Raw genomic sequence first — 25,442 nt, 5'->3', positions numbered from 1 at the left:
TTTGGCTTTATTTAGCAAACCAACTAACATCTCTTATTAGTACCAAGAGAGCAGTGGCCCTCTGCTGTCATCTGATAATCACATATCAGGAAACATTCACGCAGATTACACCTTTGGTGGCCCAGGTAGCCACACAGAAATACACTTCTCACTGCACAAATCTCCCTTAAAATAAAATCATCAGGTCAGAGAAGAATCAATCACTCTCTGCAGTGAGGAGGGTACAGAGCTTGGTAGCAGAGGCCGGCTCCTTCTGGCCCCCCTCAGTGGGGTGGGGGCTTGCCCCAGCACCGTGACCAGGACTCTTTTGGTTGGAGTGACTACAGCCAGGATGCTGCCAGGGGCCTCCTTTGCTGCTGAGAGATGGAAGGGATCTGTCCCAGCGCCCACAGATGGGGGTGAAGTGCAGGGAGTTGGCCTGTCATTAGCGTCCCCGAGGCCCCCGCAGACCGGGATGCAAATAGCTCCAGGCCCACGCGGCTCCCAGTCAGCTGAGAGGGTGGTTTGCTTCAGGTTCTTCTCCATCTTTTCACTTTTTTCCCTGAAAATGCAGAGTAAGAGCTGGCAGTCCTGGAAACTTTCTGGCTCCTCAGACAGCCCTGGCAAAAATGGAGTAGAGCGAAGACCCTCTTCAGGCACTTTCTGCCGACTTGCCAGGGATTGGAAGGAGGAGCCCTCCCTCTGGAATGAGTGGCCCTTGGGCCCACTTGGTGCAGGGCTGGGTGAGGAGACCCCGGCTCACACTGAGGAGGCAGATCTCCTGCCAGTGGGACCCAGGCCTATAGATCCTCTGACAAGGAGAAAGGCATCTCCCCATCCCACCTCCTCAGAGGGCCCTGTGCTGCCTTAGAGGCCCTGGCCACGTCCTGCTCCAGGGTCCAGAGCGCATCGGGCAGTCCCCGAGGCCAAGCCCCTCAGCCTGAGGAGCAGTGGGCTGCACACTGGGGCGGGAGAAGGGGAGAAGGGGATGGAAACTCAGGAGTGAGGATACCTGCTGACAGGGCTCAGCCCCAGCAGAGCCAGGTGCAGCTGACCTCACTGAAAGGCAGGGCACACAGGCAGGGGGATCTGAGGCCTACCCTCCTGGCAACACACAGGTGTTTGGGCCGGGTTAGGCCCCACACTGAGTGAAAATTCTGACTGAGGAGCACTTCCTTTGTCTGAGGACCCCTTGAGGGTTTCATCCCAAGGACCAACCCCGGCCTGCCTTCCCTCCCCAGTCCAGGGGTGCAGCAGTCTGGGCTATGCCAACTCACAGAAGACAAGGGCAAGGGGCCGCCTCTACCCAGCAGCTTCACCTCCTTGGAAGGCCTGGTATAGGCTCAGCTGGTGGGTGCCACCTTTGGTGGGCAGCTACAGTGTCCTCAGGAGGGAGGCTGGATGGAGTGGGGATTGATGGGGAGGGTGCCAGGTGCAATGTCCATTCTCTGGAGGGGGAAGTAGGAACCGGCAGGGGAGGTGCCCGCAGGCTCTGTCATCTCCCCAGGTCCTCCCTGCGTGGCTCTGCAGGGCAATTTCCAGCAGAGAGGGCCTGTGGAAGCCTGGGCTCAGCCTGTTTCCTTGGTAACTGGCCTTTCCAAAGCCAAGCCTGGTGAGGCTTCCGTGGTGAGGGCCTGCAGATTTGCAGGGAAGCAGGGTGCCAGCTGGTGGGTGGGGCGTGACTGGGAGGCGGGCCAGCACTCCGCCTCAGGTAGCAGGGGGACAGGTGGTGCTTGGGAGGCGGAGGCTGGGCTCCAGCAGGAGAGACCCGCTCACTCCCACTCGAAGTGGGGGTACTTTAACATTCATCTTTATTCCAGGTTGAAGCGATCATGGAAACTTGTCTGCAGTGTGGGAATTGCAGCTCTGAAGAGCTCCACAGTTTCTCACATTTGTTCTCCCATCACACATTTCTCTGTGAGCAGTGTTAACCGGATTTATCGAGGAGAACAGCTTTATTTTTATGGAGATTTCTGAGTAGGTTTCCATTCCCAGGGAGGGCGAGGCTGGCCCAGAGCTGCTTCAGAGAGAGTGCAGGAGGCCCGCAGCGAGGCACAGCAGGAGCGGCAGCAGGGACCGCGGGGAGGCAGGGACAGCTGGGGGCGCAAACACAGGCAGTCAGGCCCGAGCCGCAGGGGTGGGCCTTCATGAGCAAACTTCTGTGTACAAACTCACCCCAGGCTCCCTCTTTCTACCCTATTACAATTTTTCTTTTCCCCCATTTCTTTATATATTCATTCCTTTCGAAATTATACCACATGTATATTTATATAGTCGCCTCAAGCCTCTGAACTATTACATGTAGCATTTATATTCATTATCCAGGTGTGTCTGGGTTACATAGCCAGTGTTTCTGCTGTGACTGACTGCAGCCTTCCGTCCTGCTCAGACCCTCCCGGGACATTTCACCTTAATCATATGTAACCTCCCAGGACACACTTCCGTTCCCTCAGGGTTTCCGCGTGAGAGGTTTGGCTGGGCCTGGTGCCCGGGGACCGTGGCAGGACGCCTGCTCTTGCTCTGTGGGATGTGAACCTGCCCAGCCAGGGCTTCCTTGGCTGCCCACCCCCAGGCCAGGGCCTACCTGCGCCCGAGCACTGCTGAGACAGCATCCCTTCCAGAGCCGCCACGTAGTTGGCACCCAGCCAGTCGAGGTACGTGGTTTTCTCCCCCACTGGCACTGCCCGAATTGTGGCATCCTTGAAAAGCAGGTCTTGGCCATGATAGTTGGAGGAGTCGAACATTTTGAACCCGTTCTTATTGTGGTCGTCCCCAAACAGGTCCTGGAGGTGCCAAAGCCAACCTGCTTTTCATTGGGGCTCACACGTGGTGCCCTTTGCTACTAACTGCTTTACATTCAGGAATCAAAGAGCAAGGAATTTCAGGGTGCCAAGACTCTGATTTGAAATCATAGGGGATCTGGAGTAAGATATGATGATGGCTACCGCAGTACCAAAGAGTAAAGTGGCCATCAGTCTTTCTGAGGGGGCTCAAGAATCCTCTTGAGGGTCTGCTGAAAGCTACGAGCCTTCTCCCCAGGAAGCTGTACACCCACAAGGGGATCTCCTCCCACATCCCTCCAGGGGGCTGTGGGGAAGGGGGCATTAGGAACCAGAGGCCCTGTTGCCAGGCAGCCTGGGTTCAAATTCTCAATAGACTCTAATGGTGCAGCTGACAGGATTTTCTGATGGGCTGCATGGAAAGGATGAGCAGAAGACGGGAGTCCAAGATGACTCCTGAGGAAATGAAAGGCAGAAGTTGCAAGACACTGATGTAGTGGAGGCTGAGGGAAGGGGGGGAGCCCTGTTTCGGACTTGTTCAGTTTGAAATGCCTGTTAGCAATACCAGTCAAAGTGTCAAGTAGGCAGTTGTTCGAGTTGTAAGTTTGAGACTGAAGGATGGGAAGTTAGCAGTGCTGGGGGTGTAAATTTAGGAGCCACCAGTAAATAGATGGCAGTTAGTGACACAGGGTTGGGTGAGGTCAACAGGGGTGTAGGTGCAGATGGAGAAGAGGGGCTAGGACTGAACCCTGGGGCACTGCAGTTATTCCAGGCCCAGGCCTGGGAAGTGGGGAGGAGCCAGCCAAGGAGACTGGGAGGAGGGCCAGGCTGGTGTGGGCCTGCCGTCAAGGGGGGCAGTGCCTCCAGGAGGTGACAGCTGCGGCTTGTGCTGCTGAGAAGCCCCGTGGATGCCATTCAACTTAGCAACGTGGGTCACTGTGACCTCGAGCAGGGCAGTTTCAGGGCCCTGGTGGGGGCCTGTCTAGAGCAGTACCCATCCTTAAGAGGCCAGAGGAAAGGTCTAGGTGGCCATGGCCCCAGAGAAGAGCTGGCTCTGCAAAGGAGCTTTGCTGTGAGGGGAGCAGGATTATGGCTCTGAGAACACACGAGACCAGGAGAGGTATTTAAAGACGGTAGAATTTACAGCAGGCTTGTGTGTTGGAGAGAATGGCCCAGGTGAGAAGGAAAAATTAATAAAGCATGAGGTAGAAAGGGTAGTTGCTGGACAAATGTCTTGGCTAAATGAAAATCACAGAATTTTCGCCTGAGGTCTGTCTCCTGAGGTCTGCTCCGGTAGCCTGAGTCATCCTGGGGACTTGGCTGTCCTCTGTCACCCACTTCCAAATGACACAGCCCCCTCAGGGCTCACCTGGGCCTTGTCCAGCAGTCCATACACGGTGAAGATGTTGGTGTCCGGCCGGACCATGACGGCATGGGGCGGAATCTGCGCCAGGTTGCAGGCTGCGAACTGGGATACCTCAGCCCGGGCCCCATTCGGACACAGCAGCTCAAAGTCCTCTGACCGGAGCTCAGCAGCCCAGGGCTCAGAACTGTGGCCTGAAGGGAGGGATGAAGAGAGACAGGTTGCTCTCCTCTGGTCTCCAGGCTCCACGTCCTTGACTGGGGAGAGGCAGATTATCTGACCACCCTCTCTATTCTCCAGTTGCTCTGCTCTCTTACCAGGCTGAGAACCCAGCTGGGCTGAGAATGTTGGTGGCAAGAAGTATCTACCATGTGGCAGGCATTTTACAAGCACTGCTCAGTTCTCATGAAGTAGCACAGGGCAGGTATGATTACCCCCATTTTATAGGGGGAGAAACTGAGGCACTCACTCTCCGACAAAAAGCCCAGCTGTGGGCTTCAGGTCTGGAGCCTGAGGTGGCACTGGGCTCTTGGAGGTGGTGGTTGACCTCCTCCCCTAACCTGGAGAGGGCATAGCTTCACCTGTTGATCTGTAGGAGGCTGTTTCAAAGCACCCCCACCCCACCCCCACTGTTTGCAGAGAATCTCCTTTGGTAGATCTAGAGTGTGGCCCAGGAATCTGCATTTTAAACCAGCAACCCAGTGATTCTGAAGCTGGTGGGTTGGTCCAAGGACTTCCTGAGAAATACTGCCTGTGGGAATCACAGTTTTTGTGTCTTCAGGTAGTCACTTAGTATCCACCTTCTTCCCTTTTCTAGAAGGAACTCCAGGTGGGCCCATGAGTAGGCATAAAAATAAAGGAAATGTGTGGCCCTGGGAGATGGGGGCCTTGTTGCAAGTGAATCTTGTAAGGGCCCGTCCAGCCCCTGCCTTCCTCCCCGGACCCCATCCCAGGACCACAGAGAGCCCGGGCTGCTGCAGGAGCACACACTCCCTCCTCCTGGCTCCTGGGGCATGGTCCCCGAGACTTTGTAGTGGGAGGTTGGTGGGGTGGGGGGCGGGAAGCGCCCTCCCCAGCTCTGTCCACAACTGTTCTCAGCCCCAGGGACCTTCATAGACAGGGTGGGACTTGAGTTCTGAAATGTGAACTGATGTTTTTCTCTGCATGTGGTGCCCTTTCACCGATCTCTGCTTCCTCTTCAGGCCACACTACATCATCCTGGGAAGAGATATGTTAGGACAGAGTGGAGAGAACTAAGCCTCAGTGCAGAGGTTCTAAAGCCTGCAGTGTAGGCAAGGTATACAGAAAGAGCAACGGTAGGGTTTGAAGGGAAACGGAACCCAGCCTTCAAAAATGACAGGCTCCCTGATGGAGGGGGAAGAGGAGAGGGGAGGGAAATCATGTACCCGAGTAGGGCTTAGGGGGTCCTGGAGCTCAGAGTTCCTGGCTTTTTTTCCCAGGTAGATCCCAGGAAGGTGACTTTAGGGAAAACCCCCCATGTGCTATGAATGGGGCTGTGCTCTGCCTCTGTGGCTTAGCGGCTGTAATGATTTCCTGGCATGTGGCCCTGACCTGCTTAGGACCAAAGACCAGATGCTGATGTGAACTGATGACCCTCAGAGAGGGTCTCCCCCACCCGTGCCCCTTGGAACTACATAAACACCCTGGAAGGGGTCTCTCCAAATTGGTTGAGGTTGAGTTTCTATCATTTTGGTGGAATGGGGATTTGGATTCCACACCAGTCAAGACTGTAATGTGTCTTGCACACCTGGATGTGTGGCCTGAGGTTGTTACCGCCAGGCCCTTGGTGCCCCTCAGATCTCTAAGGGGCACGGCCTTTTAGACTCAGTCTTTCCTCGCTACCGCTTGGCCCCCATTCTGAGCAACACCCAGTGCCCAGAATCTGGCCCTGCTCTGTCCCCAGTCCCACTCATGTACCATTCGTGTTGTCAAAGACGGTTGTGTGCTTGATGAAGGCGACGTCCCCTGCATTCTCAGCCAGGCACCTAACACACAAAAGGTCAAGGCAGGTACGGGCATGAGGGTCCTAGCCTCTGCCCTGACCCCAGGTCCACGCGCTGGGCCCGCCCGGTCAGTACCTGAAGGCGCCGCTGTAGCCGTAGTACCTCTCCTGGCTGTTGCCCACACACTTGTTCCGGCCCTGCTCATCCCCCACGCAGAGCGCGCACAGCGAGGCTGGGTAGTTCTTGGGGTTGTTCACAGGCACGCAGCTGGCACTGAAGAACTCACTCACCGCTGGGCCAGGGGAGGGCAATGTTAAGGGGCTGGGGAAGGGAGGGGAAGGGAGGGGAAGAGAGGGTCGGGTCGGGAGGGTCCCTCCCCACAGTTTTGCCCATGGGCTGGCCTCTCAGCTCAAGGCCGCCCATTTGATCCACTGCCCACCCTGCTCAGAGCAGCCCATCTCCTCCTTGGAGAATCCAGGGGTGGGGAACACAGAGGTTGTCTAGATACAGAATCTTATGGACAAGCTGTGGTAAGTAGTCACTCAGCCTTCCCTTGTACTCCCTCAACTATGGGGAAATCATTATCTCATAAGCTCTTCTAGTCAGAGCAACTGCCCAGCTGCCTGGGAGTGGGAGCAGCCACCCTAACACTCCATGTGCTTGTGTAGGTGGTTAGGAAAAAGTGTGTTTTTTTCCCTGAGGTGCCAGCCAGGACAGAGGTGTGTGCGCAGTCAGCCCAGGGATCTCACCAGCTTCCCACTGCCTTCCTGTCACCATGAATGTGCATGATTTAACACATGGGGCGGGCCCTGTGTAAGGCATATGGCAGGTGCTTGGTAAATGTGTCTTATTCTGATAGCTGGCCACTTTCCAGCAAGGTCCCCCAGATTCCTGGGACCTGTGGGGGCTTGGGGACAGCCCCATGACTGGACAGTGATATACCAGGCCAGAAGCCTATGCATACACCCTGCTCCCCATACTCACTGGGGCTAGTTCCATTCTGGGTGGGTAAGTGGGTGGGGTGCCATGACACCCTCCAAGGTCCCACCAGGCAGACACCTCACAGACTGTTGTCAGTGTGGCCAAGAATATTTTCAATCTTCCCAAGAGCAAGTGGCATGCCAAGGAGGAAGGGGGAATCTCTCTGGGTTGCCTTTTGTGGGTCCTGCTGTGAGAGGCCCCCCAAAGCTCCAGAGCTGGCTCCTGTCCCAGCCATCCCCAAAGAAGAGTTTTAGCATCTGTGCCCCTATGGAGGGTGGTACCTGTGAGGACATCGCAGTCCTTGGGCCGAATGAAGCCCCTGTGCACAAGGGCACCCACGGGGATGTCCCAGCCGGTGGGGCTGCCGAAGGCTGAGTGGCAGGAGCGCTTCCCCCGAAGCTCGTCCAGCGTGAAGGCATAGGAGCTGTTCCGCTTCACCACAGCCACCACGTAGTAGGAGCTGCTCCTGTCTTCCGCTGGGGGAGGGGGGCACCAGTGAGACCCCTCATCTGTGCTTTCCTGGCTCAGCTGGACAAAAGTGGGGGCAAATCCCCGCAGGGAGCCTGCTTCCCTTAGTGCACCCCTCCAGCTGGGGGCCGGGTGCATGTCAGCACATCTAGCAATGGGACCCCTGCTTGTACCCCCATCACTGATGAGTGGCTCCACTTTTCAGAGTTCTGTCCCTCTCACCCCCATAACAGTTCCCACCCAAAAGGATATCTGTCTTTTGCTTACAAGCAGGTGGTATTTTTCTCACCTCCTGGGAGAAAGGGGGAGGCACAGCTGGGGCCTGCAGAAGCACTTTTCCTTAGCCCAGAGATTTTTCACATCTAAGTGGAAGGGACCTGGGGCCTACTTAAGAGGACAGAGCACCAAGGCCCAAGCTCAGGCCACTGCAAAGGTGTATGAGCTCCAGGAAGGAGGGTGCTGAGGGCCCCTTTCATGAGCCTCAGGCTGGAGGAGACTGAGAAGACCTCTAGTAGAGGGGCTGACAAACTATTTGGCTTGTTTTGTACAGCCTTGCAAGCTAAGAATGGTTTCATATTTTTAAAAAGTTGTTTAAAAAAAACCCCAAATATGCAAAAGTCTATATATAGCCTGCAAAGCCAAAAGTATTTACTCTCTGACCCTGTACAGGAGGTTTGCCAATGCCTGACAGACTTTTAATGACTAGATGGGAAAACTGAGGGCTGGGGCAGGAGGGGCTTGCCCAGGGCAGACAGTGACCAGCCCAGGGAGAGCCCCTGGGTGGGAGTTGGAGCTTTTGAAAACAGCTGCGAGAGGACATTATATATACATATAAATATCAAACACCTTCCAGCCCAGCCCAGCCCAGGCAGGTGGCACCTGCACTCACGGGCATAGTGTTCCCCAGCCGCTGGAACCAGGCTGTATCTCTTCCCCGCCATGTAGATATCCTCACCCTGCAGGGTCACAGCATCGATTTGTCCAGCCTGAAGGAAGAGAGAAAGAGGGACTGGGCTGGAGAGGGCCCCAGGACAGCTCTGGGTGCTGGGATCTGATGGAGGTGCCAGGGCTCAGTCTCTTGGGGACAATACTGTATCCCTGACACCTGGCCAAGGGGTGGCACACAGCACAAATGCAATATACAGCTGACCCTTGAACAACATGGATTTGAACTGCACATGGATTTTTTCAATAAATATAATGAGAATTTTTTTGAGATTAGTGACAATTCGAAAAAAAGTTTCTTTTCTCTAGCCTACTTTATTGTAAGAATAAAGTATATGATACATATAACATACAAAATATGTGTGAATCAATTGTTTATATTTCTGGCAAGGCTTCTGGTTAAGAGTAGGCTATAAGTAGTTTACATTTTTGGGGAGTCAAAAGTTATACATGACTTTTGACTGTGCAGGGGGTCAGTGCCCCAACCCCTGCATTGTACAAGGGTCAACTATATATTTGTTGAATGTGTGTACAAATAGAGGAATGAGCCAATTCTCAAAGGACAGCTGCCTCAGGGCCTGTGGAGGGGGCTTCACAGTTGAGGGGTAAAGCCCTCCTCAGAAGGCAGCCAGAGGGGCCCAGGCCCTCTTCCCCTGGACCCCTGGAGCCCTGCAGGTCACCCATGCTCCACCTGGCCTGTCCATTCTGAAGCCTCTGAACAGGTGGCCCCTTGGACCCTGCTAAAGGGTTAACATAATCAAGCCATAGCAGGGTAACAAATCCCAAGGGAAGGGGGTGGCCAGGGAAGAGAAGGGGCACCTGCACCCCAGGAAGGTGTCCCCCACCATTCAGACCCAGAGGCATGAAGTTATGGTGGAGGAATAACAGGCAGTAGCATGGATATTTTGAGCCTGGAGGGTACATCTCTGGGAGCCTCTCTTCCCCCACCCAGACCTTCTCCGACCTACTGTGTCAGGAGAGGAACCCTGCCCAACCCTGGACCCACAGCCCTGGGCCCAGACTGGCTGATGCTGCTTCTCTGGGTCACTGTGGCTGGGCAAGAAATGGGAGTCAGAGCCACAATGGACACGAAATCTGAGCCTTAGAACTGAGGCTGTCTGAGCCTTTTGCTGGGGTTCTAAGGAATCCCCAAAGTCCACTCCTCTCCCCACACGCCCCTGGGCAGCACCTTGCTCCTCTGTGAACTCAGACAGAAGGCTCTTGCCTGGAGGGAGCTGAAACCTCCGTCTGATATCTGTTCCTGCTCTGGGGCCCATGGAACCCGCCACCCACACCCAGGACAGCCTGCCCAGCACTAGGAAAATAAAGAACCCTCCACCCCCAAGCAGATACAAATATCAGTGTACACTGTACTTAGGGTAAGTACTGCTTTGCTTCCTGTCTCTAAGTAAGGGATGTTCTTTTTACACATTTACCTTTGATAGAAATGTTTTGGTGTGCTAGGTTGTGATTGCTGTAAAATGCATTTCTGACTGTGGGTTGCTGTCAAAATGTATAACAATGATGCAACGCTGCCCCCACCCCATTGCCCTCTGGGGCACAAGGGAAACTGAGCCTCAGAAAGGGAGGGGGCTTGCTGGAAATCACAGGGGCAGCTGGTGCCAGGCTGGGCCAGGCTTGTGCTCCTTCCGCTCCTTGCCCACTGCTCAGTGAGGATCTGGGCTTCCCCTAGGGAAACAGCCTACCTCTGCCCGTCTCCACGGGTCCCTCCTCCTCCCCTATCTGTGGGGTTGTCACAGGAGACCGTCGTCTCCCCCCCAGGCTGCCCTGGGTCCTCCAGACCAGGCAGGGCAGGGGGCAGGCCGGCAAGGACCACCCCAGGCCCCACCGCGGCCCGCCCACCTGGGCTGCTCTGCTCCTCTGGGGGTGGCCCTACCTGGATCCACTCCATGCAGTGCTGGGGAGACTCGGCTGACACACACTGGATCTCTGGCTTGAGCCTCTGCCGGCTGAAGGCCACAGCCATGTCTCCACACTTCTGGATCTCAGCAGTGGACAGCACACACCAGCGCAGGTAGTGGGGCAGACCTGTGTGGGTGTGAACATGTGCTCCCCAGCACGCTCACCTGCCTCAGAGGCGGGGGCCAAGCACGGCCCCTGGGGCAGGGGCCAAGGGGGCTGGCCCCTCAGTAGGAAGAGCTTAGAGTCAGACACAAGAGAAATTGTGGCTCTTTCTCTCGTTAGCTATAAGGGGATCACAGGGCTGTGAGAAGGCAGTTCATGGCTGCCATGCATCTAACTCAGTGGCACCCTGTTTCCCTGGCTATAGGCAAGGTTATATGGGGAAGAAGGCTGGAGGCAGGAAGCATATTTATAGGCCACTGCAGTGGTTCAGGTGAGAGACAAGGACTGAGCCAGGGCACTGGCCATGGGGTGGGGAGGAGGAGGAGTGGGGCGCTGACCAGGATTTGATGACCTCTGTGTGGGGGGCAAGGAGACCCTTCCCAAGACAGGCCCTGATGGCTCGAACCCAGCCCTGTGGAGCAGGCGTCCAGCAGGCCGTGCAGCTCCAGAGATGCTTCCTCCTCCAAACCCCAGAGGCAGGGAGGTGGAAGCAACAGGCTCTTATGGAGGCCAAGAGGCACCCCCGGGGTTAGTGTCCTGCCCGTCCACCTCTCCAGGAAGCACTGCCACTCCTGCGGTCGGGCTGGGCACAGCCAGTGGGAGAAGAGATAGGTGGACTCACGGTTGGGGTCACAGAGGAGACCCTTCATGGCATGAAGGTATTCACGGCCCAGCCACGCCTCGTAGGTCTGCGTGGCGATGGGCACCAACTCAGAGGTGGCATCCTTGAACAGCAGGTTCTTCTGGCCATAGGCCTCAGAGCTGAACATCTGGAAGCTGCTGCCCTCGTGGCTGAACAGACGCTGTGTGTCAAGGTGGAGGTGGGGCTGGTGAGGTGCTGCCAGGGCCACATCCTTTCCTCCCAGGTCAGCCACCACCCCCTTCTTCCTGTTCCCTCGACCAGGCGCCCACTCTGAGCTCCCCCAGTGCCCTGTGTCACACTCAACTGACTGAACACCTTCGTGGCCTAGGTGTGGGATAGTACTGCGGACAGGCAATGGGGCTGGGCAGAGGTGGCCTGGATGGAGCAAAATTAACGCTGGTGTGTTCAGTCAGAAACTTGCTGCTTTTGTAAGTAGTGGTTTCAGCAAAATGTTATTCGCCATATTTAACGGTGTACTTTGACATTGATTGGTTTATCATTTTGTTTATTTGCTCCTATGTTCTGGTTTGGCTTAAGAGCCACAAGAACCAGGAACTTTCTCTAAGGGGAGCCTGAGCACCTGCTCTCCCCTCTGTGGCCAGCTGTCCTCACTGCCAGCTAGCATGGGTGGTCTGCCCTGCACACTGGCCTGGCCTGAGGTTGGACACCACGGAGGCCCCTGGCTGGGGTCTGTCCCACGGGAGGTTCTCAGGTGTGGCCTAGCCCCAGGATGGCACCAGCCCTGAGCTCCCATCCTGGTGAGACACAAGAAGGTCCAGCACCACCCGGGAAGCTGCGTGGGGGGTGCCCTGAGTCACCTGGCCTTCGTTGAGCAGCCGGAAGATGAGGCCCCCATCTGCGTCAGCCCGGACTACTACAGCGTGAGCAGGCACTCGGGCCAGGTGGCATTGCCTCCACTCAGTGACATCGGCTCGGCTGCCGTCCCGGCACAGCAGCTCAAAGTCCCGTGACAGCAGCGCCTGGCCCCAGGAGGGCAGGGTTTTCCCTGGGAAGATGGTCAACCTGTGGTGAGCTAACTCCTGTCCTCAGAGGAGCTGGGAAGGGCCTCAGGGAAGGGCAGGACAGTGAGCCTGGGGAGAGGTTAGGGTGTCAAAGGACACAGACTCACAGCAAAAAGAAACTCTTCCTGGGCCCAGAATGAAGAGGAGCTTGGTGGCTGCATGTTATAAAACCACATGTCTCCAGAGACTGTGTCTATTTACTTGCCTTTTCTCTCTCACCAGTTTCTATCAATAAAATGGATTTGCACTATCTGCCAATAATACAATACGTATAAACAGGACTATTTATGGAAGATAAAAAGAGTAAAAGAATAAGAGAATTTAGGATGAGAAAGAGAAATGTACCAGGAGTTCACCGTGGCCATCAGGCATTACGTTTGCCTGAGCAGAGGACAGGGCAGGGGCCGTGGTGGGAACAAACCCTGAAAGAACTGTGGCCCAGAGTGAAAAGGGAAACTCCCCAAAGTTTTGCCTATATATCAATCTAACTATTAGTATTTTGATGTATTTATTTCAAGTCTTTTCTATTCTATTATCTAACCACTTTTAATATGGTTAAAGACATACTTGATAGGCAGTATTCCATCCTAGTTTTTTTTCACTTGTCACTTTAAAATATTCTTCCACATTCTTGGAAGCTTTGTATTAAGTTCAATTATTAATAGAAAAGATTTATTTGAAAGAGTGATTATTAACACCAGATAGGAATATTAGGAAGACTTATTTTAAGGACTGTAATGCACATGATAAAATATATCACAGATGGTCCTACATAGTATTTTTTTGACTTTAAAATTTTAAAACAAGGAGGATAAACCTCTGTTAGGACATAGGAGGGGAAGAGATAGTTTGTAGAGTCATGAAAACTGTATTCACTCCAAAACTATTTAAAAACAAAAACCAAAACCCAAGAGAATAATGGTTTGGAAAACTCCGCAAAGGTCATTTTTAATGACTGCATGATAATTTATAGCACTCTCAACAATTACTCAGTGTTGCTCTCTTCCCAGCCCCAAGTTTTCTCTATTTTTGATCTGCTGCAAAAGCTTTGTACAGCACTCTGGGGGATCATTTGGCTTTCCCAGGAGACAAATGCATTATTTAGGGATTTTGATCTGCCACTCCAGTTTTCACTGGCTGGGGACAGCTACAGCCGTATAACTTCACTACATTAGACATTTATGTCAATTACACGATTTTACTCTTACCAATCTTTCCTCATAAAGATACTCTTTAAATAATTGCTTTTTTAGATGTCCTTAGATTACCACCAAAATTTAAAAAGAGATGATTTTGACCCAATGCATCCCTATTCTTTCTCCACCTTCCAAATTCTCCTTTGTTTGACTCATCTCAGGCCCAGGTCTGGCCTCCTGTTTTCACAGGACTGTCTTGCTCCAGAGACAATCCAGTGTGCTTCCTCCTGTTTCAAATACTTTTTTTTTTTCTTTCTCAAAATCCAGTTCATGTTGTGTGTCTTCATGAATGTCAGACTATATGATAGACCTTCTGATTTAAAAAGTAAAGATTAACAAAAAAGGATAATGATTTTCAAAAAAAAGACAATAATCAGACACTAGGAACAGCCCGACATACAGACACAAGTCTGACTGGTGGTTGCCGGGCGGTGGGGAGAGGGAGTTGGCTAGAAAATGGCACGGAAGAAGCTTGCGGGTAAGGGCCTGTCACAGTCATGCCCTTGATTGTGGTGCTGATTATACAACTGTGTTTTAGATAGAAATCAAAGAGCTGTACTTCAAAAAGAGTGCATTTTGCTGTATGTAAATTATATCTCCATTAAAAAAAAAAAACAATCCTTAGGCAAATCCAAATTAGGAGACATTCTATAAAACACCTGGCCTGACTCTTTAAATATCAATGTCACAAAAAACAAAGATTGAGAAACTGTTCCAAGTTAAAGGACACTGATTAGACCTAACAAGTAAATACCATGTGTGATCACAGATCAGGTCCTGGGCCTGAAAAAACTTGCTACAAAGGACAGAATCGGGACAACTGGTGAATCTGGAATTTGGACTGTAGATTAGATAACAGTGTTATGTCAGTGTTACATCCTGAATCTGATTTCTGTGCCTGGTCTACATCTCCTTGTTCTTCAGAGATACATACTGAAGCGTTAAATGATGTGACACAGGCAAACATAGTCTTAGAAAACTCAGAAAGAACACACATGTATGGAAAGAATGATAAATCCAGTGTGGCAAATGCTGTTAAGTTAGAATCTTAAGTTAGAAGGCAAATGCTGTTAAGTTAGAAGAATGAATGAATGGGAGTTCTTTGAATTATTCTTGCAATTTTCCTAAAGCCCAATTATTTAAAAATTAAAAAGTTTAAATAGCAATGATATAATGGATCAACATATAACATGAGCCCATCTTTAATAAGACCTCATCCAGGGTTAACAGATGGCCTCTCAAGATAAAGGAGAAGGGATGGTAGATGAGACCAAGTGCAGAGATCTGCAAAAGATTTTCCAAAAGCAGATGCTAATCTTCAAGTGCAAATAGAACCCAATGCCATATAAAGATGACAACAGGGCAGAGCCTTGCAGAGCAGTTTGAGTCCACTTCCGGTAGTTAGGGCTGGGCAGCCCCTCCCGCTCACCGTCAGTGTTCTCCAGCACCGTGCTGTGCTTCACAAAGGCCACGTCCCCCGCGCCTTCCGCCAGGCACCTGTGGAGAAGCCAGTGAGCCTGTGTGCTGCTGAGCTCCCCGGAGCTCCTGCCCACCCTTGTCCTGAGGGTCTGGCCTGGCCCTTGGGCTGCTCATGGTGGACATGGGCTTCACAGTCATGCAGTCTGGGGCTCCAGCTCCCCAGTCTGTTGGCTGTGCGGCTTTGCCACGTTGTGGAGCCGTGCTAGCCTCTATCATCTGTGAGGTGGGAATGAAGTGGTTCCCGGTAGGGAGAGGGCCCTTGTAATCCATACAGATCTTATCCAGCTGAGCTCAGGGCCTGGAGGCGCAGGTGCTCATAGGGCTGCTGCTGCTCTTGGCAGCCTTAATGCTCTGGGTGTTTTGAAGAACCCCTGTCCTGAGGCAGGGACCTGGACTAGACCCTCTCATGCCATACCAAAAACCTGTGACTTAATTATTCACCGTATGTCCCTACCCAGAGACGGAGGCAGGTCAGGCATCAGGCAAAGGTGCTGCCCAGGTTCCCACAACCAGCAGGTAAGTGGGGACTGTACTGGGGAGACGACACCAGGAGAGGTGGGCTGAGTGAGAGTCTCTGGCTTGGAAGACCAAGGACTGCCTTTTCTCTGAGTCAAAAACTGCATTTACCCATATCACACCCTGGAGCATGAGGGCACCAGCAGGTTGCCCCCTTCCAGGTGGAGACACTGAGGCCAGGGTGGCTGGAAGGACTCAGGAGGCTTCCACTGCAGTCCCCACTGAGCATGCCTCCTCATCTGTGGGCAGACGGAAACGCACCACAAGCTGTTGGAGACTGTCTTTTGACTCCAAGGAGGGCTTCTCTAAAGTGCCCGCTGAATCAGGAGCAGAGCCAGGCCAGCCCTGAATGTCAAGCTGCTGCCACACTCCCCAACCCCCACTGCCCTTCCTGCTGGTCTGAGATGTCAGAATGGGGACATGGGAGTGACATAAGACTGGACCATTTTCTTTTCTCTGAGCCTCACCTCTCTAAATATGCCACATATGTTGATTTTGTGAGCAAATCCAATCTGGCATATTCCAGTGTGATGTTTTTAAACTAGCCAGGCACACGGACTATATAAAGGGTGCTTTGATGGGACTTGGCTCACGTCGCCACTCTCCCAGGGGGCCTCTCTGCCGAGGTGTTTTTCTCCAGCCTCTGTGGCCTCAGGCCCCGGCCCTCACTCACCTCCGGCCAGGCCCCGCCCTCTCACCGGAAGGCCCCGCTGTAGTCGTAGTATCTCTCCAGGGCGCTCTTGTCACACACCCCCTCCCCAGCGGTGTCACCCCGGCAGAGGCGACAGAGGGTCTCTGAGTAGCTGGTCTCTCCTGCTCCAGGGACGCAGCTGCCCCCAAAATAGTCACTGACAGCTGTGGGATGGAGGCAGAGGGAGTCAGTCAGCCGCACAGCGTGAGACCCCCACCTGGTCTCCCAGAGAAGGGCTCAGGCCCCTGCAGGCGGGAGTCAGGACGGGCTGGATCTCCAGGGACTCGCTGAACCCCTCAGCACTTCAGTCGGAGCAGAACTGGGGAACTGGATTTATCAGTGACTCCCAAACTGGGCCCACAAAAGTAGCAAGGGGCACCGGGGAATGACTACTGTTATTTTTAAATTGCGTGAAATTGGAGGGGGACTAAAACATTTAACCCAAAATGGCCACATAGGACAACTATCAACTAAATACTGTTCTCATTGTGGGTTTCATTTCAAAATTGGTTATGTGTAATCAATGAAAGTGGGGAAGAAATAAATTATTACTTAATGAGAAAAATTAATTTCATAGTCAACACTTCTCAAAAACCAGGGCAGGCAGGGAACAGCAGAGAAGAAAGCCTCATCGGTGAAGTGGTCAGGATCTGCCTGTTTTCTTCAGGCCCCTGCCAGCACTGGGGTTCCATGTCCACCCTATTGGCAAATATTTGTCCTTTGCTGAGGATGCCCTAGTGCCACATGGTGAGCAGGATGCCAGCTCTGCACCCGAGCCTGTCTCATCATGCTCGTCGCCCAGGTAGACTGTGCTCTTCCAGGCTGGCTCCCTTTCTTGGTCTTCTTTTTGCATCCTCCCAGGGGAGAGGCTATTTAATAAAAATGTTGCAAGTGACAGAAAAACCACTCACACTGGCCCCCAACTGAGAGGCCATGGCTTCTTGGCTCTGTGGTCTGTGCTGGTTTGCCCAGTGGTTGGGGCTGTTGGGGGCAATGTATGTGTGTGCATGTGTAGCATGTGCTTGTAGGTGTATGCCCATGTGCAAGTGCCCGTGTGTGCATGCATGAGTTCATGCATGCATGTGTGTGCACAACAGAGGTGCTCCCAAGAGGTATGAAAGTTGAGCTAATAGTAACAACAGCTCCCTGCAGTGAGGACACTCTGTGCTGTGCACTGTGTGAAGACAGTGTGTGAATTATCTCAGTCCTCCCAAGCTTACAGCACTGTAGTTAAGTGCTGCTGATTTTCCCATTTTATAGATGAGGAAACTGAAGTTCAATGAGATACAGTAACCTACCTGAGGGCCGGAATTGAAATCCACATCTATCTGACAGCAAAGTCTAGGCTTTAAAAGTCCACTATACTCTCTGGCATGCTACCCCCCGGCCCCCCTGAAGTCCTGGTCACCTGTGGAGCAAACCAGGAGGCACACTCACGGACAAGGAACTTGGGGACACACCAAACTCTACTCGGGCTGTGGTGTAACCTCAGAAGGCAGTGTGAGAATGTGGCTGTCATGTCACAGGTACCTCATCGCGGCTGTGCCCTCTATGGAGAGACCACCACAGCCGGGGGCCAGGAAAAGGAGCCAGAGTGTGAGACATGGGGCTCCCACCCAGGCAGCCAGAGGAGGGCTGGGGCTTGGCCAGGCCCCCTCAGCTTTCTGCCTCACCCCCTGGTGAGCTTTACTCTCAACAACCCCCTTCAGGTCACTCTCAATTCCCTTCCTGCTTCAGGACAACCCTGTTCTCACTATAAATGATGATTGGGGAGCAGTGGGTCTCTGATCAGTCACTTGTGAGCTTTCTGGGAGCAAGTCAGCAGCTTGTTTGGGTCCTAAAAAAATAGTTTCTGACCTTGTAAAGCCCAGGACACATTTCTGGAAATAGCAATCTATACGAGGTGAGTGCCACTCGTTGGCGATTCACCACCTCCTGACTGTGGGCTGGGCACTGTGCTTTGCTGTGTCGGGGAATGCTGTGGAACAGACACTGAGGAGTGGTGACAGTTCCGGGGTCAATCACGCAGAAACTTAAATCGTGGCAACACCAGCAGCCAGCATGAAAGAGAGGATGGAGTGATCCCTCCTACTAGGTGTCCAGGAGGCCCCAGAGAGAAGGATCTGCGTGCTCCTTAAAGGAGACTCGAGGCGAAGATGAGCCCAGAGCGGGGCTATCCAGGAAGGGAAGAGCATGCACAGAAGCAAGGGAGGGCCACCCAGGAGGAGCTGAGAGGCCCCTGCCCGGCCCGAAGCCCTCACCTTTGAGCACATTGCAGCCCATCACCGAGAGGCGGCCACTCTCCACCAGGTAGCCCACGGGTACATTCCAGCCCACCGTCCTGTTGATGCCCGTGTGGCAGGACTTAACGCCTTTCAGGGTGTTGATGGTCACAGGCGAGCTCCTCTTGACCACAGCCACAGCATAATAGGAGGTACCGACCTCTGGAAGGAGGGAGAGGAGGGGAGTGAGAGCAGCAGGGGAGAATCCGTGGGAGAGGCCTGGACCCTGACCGGCAAGAGCAGTGGGAGAGGGGGGTGTGCACGCATGTGCGCCTAGGGCACGGGTGCGCGCACATACGTGTGCGTGGGCCCACATGTGTACAGGTGTGCCATGTTTGTGACTGAGAGAGCAAGTATCTCCTCCAAGACCTCGCCCTCGTCCACCCTCATGTGCGAGATTCTATCTTGACATATTAATTCATTAGTTAATTTCTTCCTTTTCATTCCCAAGTCAGCTGGCACTTGGCTGGGTCTCCATTTGTGCACATCAGGGAACCTCTGTAGCTGCACCAAAAGCAGAAGGGCCTCCAACTATATTGTTTTCCAAAAGTCTTGGCCTTTGGAGAATTTAGAAAGATTGAGGGAATGGTATCATGGTTGTGGGAAGAAGGGTGGTTGGGAGGAGCAGGGGGAGCAGGACACGGAGTTCCTCTGGATTAGAAAGAGTGTTTTCCTGGTACTGAGGGAGGTGCATGGGAAGAGAGGGAAGCTAGCAATGTGGTCTTAGTGGATGCATATAGGTTGGCAGGGGTCAGCAGCTCTGCAAAAATTCCCCTGGGGTATATGTGGCCCAGAAGGGATGAGCCCAACAGACCAAGGATGACTCATCTCTAGGGACAGGTGACCATGGGGCATGCCCCCACTCTCACAATGGCCCTGTGGTGGTGGGATGCCCAGGATTGAAATGAAGTTCAGTTCTAGAAAACAAAGCCAGTGTCAGTTTTTGCACACCTGGATCTGGCCCCGGCCAGCATCTGACTCACCCACTGTGCCCTTTCTAGTTCCTTGAACACACCAAACTTTTTCCCACATGAGAACCTTCTCAAGGCTCAAGTTAAAAGTCACCTCCTCAGAGAAGCCCTCCTGTCTGTTCTCCCCACACCCTTTACTTTCTCCCTCAGAGCCTTACTTCCTTCACAGCAGACACCATGTATATGACTACATTTCTCTGTTTGTTTTCTCTCTGACTCCTGCTCCCTGAGGGTGGGAATGGGCTCTCTTGCTTACTACTCTATGCTCACGACTGGCATATAATAGGTGCTCAATAAATGTATGGAAATAATTAAAGAGGAAGGGCTGTTCCTAGCCTTTGAGTGGAAAGCCTGGCTAGTTTGCAGGGTTCGACTGTCCTGTATCATCTGACAGTCATCAGTTCAACAAATAACCAAGCAAGAAGACCCTGTGCTGGGTGCCAGGGTCTGACCGGTGAGCACAAAGTAAACAAGGCATTAGTGGCAGGAGTGAGTGCTCTGAAAAAGCAGGACAGAGGCCCTTTGCCAGGGTGGGAGGGCTTAGGGGAGCTGCTTGGAGGTGACAGCTGAGCTGTGACAGAGGCTAGGCCTTGGACAAGTAGAGGCCGGGGAGAGGTCCAAAGGGCAGGCTGAGTCAGGAATGGACAAAGGAACGCACTTTTCTGAGCACATACTACATGTCAGGCGCCACACACCAGCTTGTGTAGTCCATGTGACAGGGCAGGGATCCCTATTCCCACTTTGCAGTCAAGGAAGTGGATGTTATCCAAGGTCACAGAAGATCACAGAAAGGGGTGGTGCTGGGATTCATTCTTGGTCTGTTGGGCTCTGCAGCTCCCAGGTACCACCTCTTGCCCAGGCTGATCCCCATTCCATGCTTGCCAGGGCTACTGACCAGCCTGGGGGCTGCAGGGTAGGGCCGGCCCAGCAGGGACACACTGCTGAGCCACTGCCTCTCCCCTCCCGCCTCTCCTCCCACTCAGCCCTCTGACCTTGATCATACACTTCGCCCACCACAGGCTTCAGGCCATGTGCCCTCCCCGCTTCATAAATGGCTCCTCCATCCAGCGTGATGGCGTCAGCCTCCTGGGCCTGCTGAGAACATGAGGGTCAATGAGACCCAGCTCCCTGGGCCCACTCAGCGAGGCACTCAGGGACGACTCCTAGTCTGCTTAGGACCTCTTGAAATGCCCTGGAGGTCCACACTGGTCCTTTCACCTGGCCCAGGAGCCCTGTCCAGGCTCAGCCTTGCAGGCCCCGCCCCCACCAGGGCTTAGGGGTCTCCCCATTTACCAGGCCCAAGGTGACAGATCTCCTAGGCCAAGGGCTTCTCTTGTTTTTCTAATTATGTTATTTTAAAATAATTAATTTTATAGGACTTATAATACATAGTAAAAAAATCAGACAGTACTGTACTGTGAAATAAAATGAAGTTTTGTGTTCCCCACAGTGGCCTCACAGGCAAAGAGCCGTGCAAGCGGTGAGGGGCCCCGGTCAGCCAGGTGGGCTCCTGCTGCACTGGGGAGATGCCCTGCAGCTGCACTGCCTGTGTCGCAGAATGCACAGCTCCTCACCCCTCACCCACGACTGGAAAAAAACAGCCTGGAATGCTCCAAACAAGACAAGCTGGTCTAGTTCTTACATCCCTAGTAGAATCCTGCAGGAAAATGATTAGCCCTACCAATCGCTGCTTCTTCTCACACACAGATGGCAGCAGAATATTATTGTCTGCTCTGTTACAACGCTGCCCTGATGTATTGATTGACATAACTTCTCTCCAGCACCCACCCCCTGTTGTAAAAATGTACTTAAGATCTTCCAAAATAAAGGGGCTTTGGAGCAGTTTATCAGAGCATGCTACCGGGCTGCTCTCAGATCACGGTCCTTCGTAAGACACTGAATAACATTTTTCCTTAAATGCAATGGCTGTGTTGACTTCAGGTGACAGTACAAAACGGTATTTAGTGAAAAGTGAGTCTACCTCACTGTTTTGTTTCTCAGCCCCCTGCCTCCACTGCTGATTGGTTTCTCAGGTTTTCTCTGTAAGATGCAGACTGAATCCTATAAATGCCCTTTTTATCTTTTTTCTTTTCATTATAAAACACAATGGCACTATCAGTGTGTCTACAGACAGAATTATAGTTCCCTGTAACTGGCCTCCTCACAGTGGAGCCTGACCTAACCCTCTGAGTCTGTCATAGCGGGACTATGATTGGATCAGGTTTTGGGGGCGTACCGAAGGCTGAGCTGAACTGAAAACCTAGATTCCCTGATGCCTGCCTCTCAGGCTTCCTTCCATCACCTTGTCTTTCCACTAAAGTCCTGCCTCTGAATATCATCAGAGCTAGTTTGGCAGATCTGCCACTCCTCCCCCAGCCTCCCAACACCACCACACAGAGCCCCATTAGGATTGCTGGCCCCCATTTCTCCTTCTTGAGAAACCACACCAGCCCCATTCTGGAAAACTCCACGGCAGAGTGAGTAACCACCACGAGTCACGGAGGGGCCTGCTGTCTGGGCTCCCCTGGGGTGGGTAGGGCTTGTCCCCATGCTAGCAGGGGCCTTGTGGAAGGAAAACCCTGCTTCTTAGAAACCTCTCCCCACTGGTGCCCAGCTGAGCGGGGGCCCTTTCCGAGGCCTCCAGCACTGGCCTGGGTCCTGCAGGAAACAAGTTGGTCCTTGTTGCTACGGGAACTCAGGAGATCCTATCACCGGCCTGGTTTGCGGGGGACCCTGGAGCCTTTCCCAGTGAATGAGGCTGTTGTGTGCTCCATCCTGAGTCAGAGCCCTTTTGTCTGGGTGGTGGCGGCAGCAGAGCGCAAGGGAGAGGACTCACCGTGATGAGCTGGACACAGTGGTCGGCAGACGTGCCCTGGACGCACAGGAGGGAGGGTTGGATACCGGCTTCCTGGAAGGCCTTGCTCATGTCGCTGCATTTCTGCTGCTCTGGGTCTGAGGTGGTACACCACCGCACCTCCATTCCACTGAGGGCTGGGAGCAGAAGACAGTGAGGCCCTGTTCCCCCTTCACCCCCAGTCTATGGCCCACAGCGTGGAGGGTGGCTCCGGTGGCTCTGTGTGACCCCATCAGCATGTATAGCTGGTCCTCTGCCACAGCCTTGCCCTCTCACTGGGAGGGACTGAGGTACAAAGAGGTGTCACACTGGGAAAGAGCGAAGCTGTGCTGTGGCATGTGCGAATCCCTGCACTGGGCAGGTGGGGCGGCTCAGAGGCCGGCCCTGTACAGAGGCCAGGGCAGCTTTCTCAGGGCAGTATCTCAGCTCTCCCCTCCCTCCCCACCATCCTTGGGTGCAGCCTGGTGGGTAGAAGGAGCACTGGCTGGGGAGGCCCAGCTCAGTGACAAGGCGGTTTCCTGCCCCTCTTTGGGCCTCTGTGTCCCCCAAAAAGAGGGTTTTGGACTGGGTGCTCTCACTCAGTGGTGTCCTTGGGCCCACATGAACTGGGACATGAGACTGGGAAGTGGCTGTGGCTGCCCTTGAGCAGGCTTGCACCCTCCTGGGGCAGCTGTGATTATGTCTGCTGCAAACCACCCTCAGCGCAGGCCCCAGTCAAGGGGAGGCTGAAGAGTCAGCAGGTTGGGTTCAAGTTCCTGCCCTTCCAGCTGGTGACTTCAGGCAGCTTATTCGACCTCTTGGAGCTTGTTTTGTCATCTGAGAGAGCAGATGAGAAAACCCACCTTCTGTGTTTTAAGTAAACCTGTGTAGGGGAAACGGGTTCCCAACGGGCTTCTGCTTAGGTACCTCCTTCTAGAGAGACCCTGTGGGATGCTGTGATTTGACCAGGTTAGAGTCCCAGGGAGCTCCCAGCCTGGGCCCTGCAGAAGTGCCGGGGTTCCCGGAGGTGGGTGTCTTCGTAGACCTGGGCTCCGCCACCGCTCACCTGCCCAGCTAAGACTCCCGGGAGGCCTGTGCTCACGTGTGCCTTTGGGTGCAGGTCCCGCACCCGGGGACCAGGCTACCCTCTCACAGCAGCCTGCGCTTCCCATCCCCTCAAGGGTCAAGGCTGCAGGCTTCTCCACAGCCTCCCTTCCATCCCCTCCGCCTCGTCCCACTCCGGGCAGCTCCCTGGAATGTGGATCTTCCCTCCCCTCCCAGCTGCAAGACTGCACCCTGGTGGGACTGGCAGTTGCAGAGCTCAACCGGGTGGCTGGTCCATTTTTGTATTGATGAGGTCAGAGCTGTGCGGTGAGCCCATCCTTTCAGCGGTCCCCGCCGAAGCCCCTTGCGCGCGAGCTCCCGGAGACCCTCCCGCGCCCCCTCCTCCATCCCACCAGCCAGGCTCCGAACCCAGGGCGCTTCTAGCCCTCTTACAGGGCGCCCTGGAGCGGTCTCCCAGGAGGTATCTCGCCACCCTTCTATCCCAATTGCTCCAATCTTCTCCCGCCTCCCTTCCGGCGGGGGCCTCGCGAGAAGTAGAGTCTCTCTGGCCGCCAAGCCCTCCTTGGTCTTCCACGTCTATCAAGAGTGTTTACCCCTCGGGTCTCCCCCCTGCCCCCCACCCCTCCCAGCAACACTTCTAGGCTCTCCCGTCCACGCCCCTGGCCGCGCCTCTCCCTGGCAGGTCACAAGGTCCGCTTTTCCAAGGCCCAGTTCAATGCCGCTTCCTCCAGGAAGCCTTCCAGACACCCCCGTCTGCCCGGATCAGCGCTTGTTTCCTCCATCGTCCTCATTTGCGCCTCGCGCCTTTCTACGCCTCCCCCCTTTCCCGGGAGACGCGGGTTCAGGACACAATTCCCAGCCCGAGAACCCTGCTCCGGGGGCGGGAGGGCTCGGGGTCCTGCTCCTGCTCCCACGGCGGGGCGGAGGGGCCTCACCAGTGCGCAGAGCCAGGAGGAGGCACAGAGCCAAGTTCGGACCGCGCATGGCGCGATCTAGAGCTAGCTGGGGTCGGTCGGGTGCGGGCTGTGCCTAGGTCTGGGTCCGAGTGGGTCACCAGCAGCCGGGGCTCTCTCCCGCCTTCCTCCCTGGCACTGGCCGGCAGCTACTTAAATTCAACCGGGGCGTGCCTCGGTGGTGCCCACGCCCCGGGCGCGCCCGCCCACCGGAGACCGGACACCTGGGCTGACCCGACTGGCCCTGGCCTTCTTTCTGGCGCCCCCTGCTGGAGCCTCGGCTGGAGGCGCGGTGGGGGCGGGCGAATCTAACAGCCGTGCTCCCGGACCCCGGGCGCTCCGAGCTCTGGGAAGGCGCACTCGCCTTCCTGAGAGTTAGGATCCTGCCCCAGGGGCCCAGCCCCCACCCGCTATCCCGCTCTCGGGCTGTTCCAGGGCCTGGTCCCTTCAACAACCGGCCCCGATTCCAGAGCGTCCTCCCCTCCTCTCGTCCTGGAAAGACCCCACGTGTCATGTCTAACCGGAGGGGGAAAGCTCAGATCTTAAGTGAAGACGTACTCGGAATCCCAGGGTCTGAATCGGAAGGAAGCTCTGAGCCACTGCATTCATGCTCTTTTTAAGCATGTGCTGCACCGAGGGTCTGGGGATACACTGGTGGAGCTGGGGAGGAACTGTCCCGAACTGACAGGAGCCGGCGGCGGGGGAGCTTACGGTCCGTGTGGCTGCCTCTCCCAGGCCTGGAGAGCGGCAGGGACTTGCCTGGGTCACGCGTTTACTCAGTGACAGAGCTGGAACATAACCCTGTTCCTGGGCAGAGCCTGGCTCACTCCATCTTGCTTTGGAAGAGAAGACCACAGTGGGGGAAGAGGAGGAAGCCGGAAAGAACAGAGGGAGATGACAGGAGGAAGAGGGTGAAGAAGGGCAAGGAAGAAAGGATGAGCTGTCTGTTTCTCTAGGGCAGTGGTTCTGAAACTGTTCCCCAGACCAGCAGCATCAGCATCATCTGGAAGCTTGCTGGACATGCAGATTCTCAGGCTCACCTCTGACCCATTGATCAAAACCTCTGGGAGTAAGGCCAACCATCAGCAGAGTTTGAGAACCACTGTTCTAGGTAGACCGGAACTATAGTTCACTATGTTTGTTGGGGACATGAGGAATGGACCCCAGAAACTGTTATTTAGTCATCCACTTCCATTTACATCCTCAGCTGTGTCATCACCCCTAGT

The 25,442-nt window shown here is 54.2% G+C and overlaps 1 protein-coding gene across 1 annotated transcript; it reads right to left on the bottom strand.

Annotated features, from left to right (window-relative positions):
• On the bottom strand, positions 1-24,664 carry MELTF (melanotransferrin). The gene is made up of 16 exons (XM_036875307.2): positions 24,199-24,664; positions 22,202-22,356; positions 20,358-20,457; positions 18,374-18,556; positions 16,120-16,276; positions 14,856-14,923; positions 12,027-12,214; positions 11,188-11,368; positions 10,378-10,529; positions 8,425-8,521; positions 7,349-7,543; positions 6,222-6,378; positions 6,061-6,128; positions 4,129-4,316; positions 2,564-2,762; positions 1-2,075 (listed from the first exon to the last, which is right to left on the bottom strand). Exons 1-16 carry the CDS (start codon positions 24,245-24,247, stop codon positions 2,002-2,004), a joined length of 2,211 nt encoding a protein of 736 aa, XP_036731202.1. The 5' UTR covers positions 24,248-24,664; the 3' UTR covers positions 1-2,001.
• Between the last annotated feature and the right edge of the window lie 778 nt (positions 24,665-25,442).

This window comes from Manis pentadactyla, chromosome 1 (genome assembly GCF_030020395.1).
Source record: "Manis pentadactyla isolate mManPen7 chromosome 1, mManPen7.hap1, whole genome shotgun sequence".
Lineage (NCBI taxonomy): Eukaryota > Metazoa > Chordata > Mammalia > Pholidota > Manidae > Manis > Manis pentadactyla.
The sequence above is the reverse complement of the archived record's forward strand: the minus strand, read 5'-3'. Positions and strand labels throughout refer to the sequence as shown.

Excerpts from the sequence above, each read along its gene's own strand:
- MELTF (XM_036875307.2), bottom strand. The coding sequence starts at position 24,247 with ATGCGCGGTCCGAACTTGGCTCTGTGCCTCCTCCTGGCTCTGCGCACT. Across the intron at positions 20,458-22,201 it reads ACTGTGTCCAGCTCATCACG|GCCCAGGAGGCTGACGCCAT; the intron begins GTGAGTCCTCTC and ends TGTTCTCAGCAG. Across the intron at positions 10,530-11,187 it reads TCTCCTCTGTGACCCCAACC|GTCTGCCCCACTACCTGCGC; the intron begins GTGAGTCCACCT and ends ACACCCACACAG.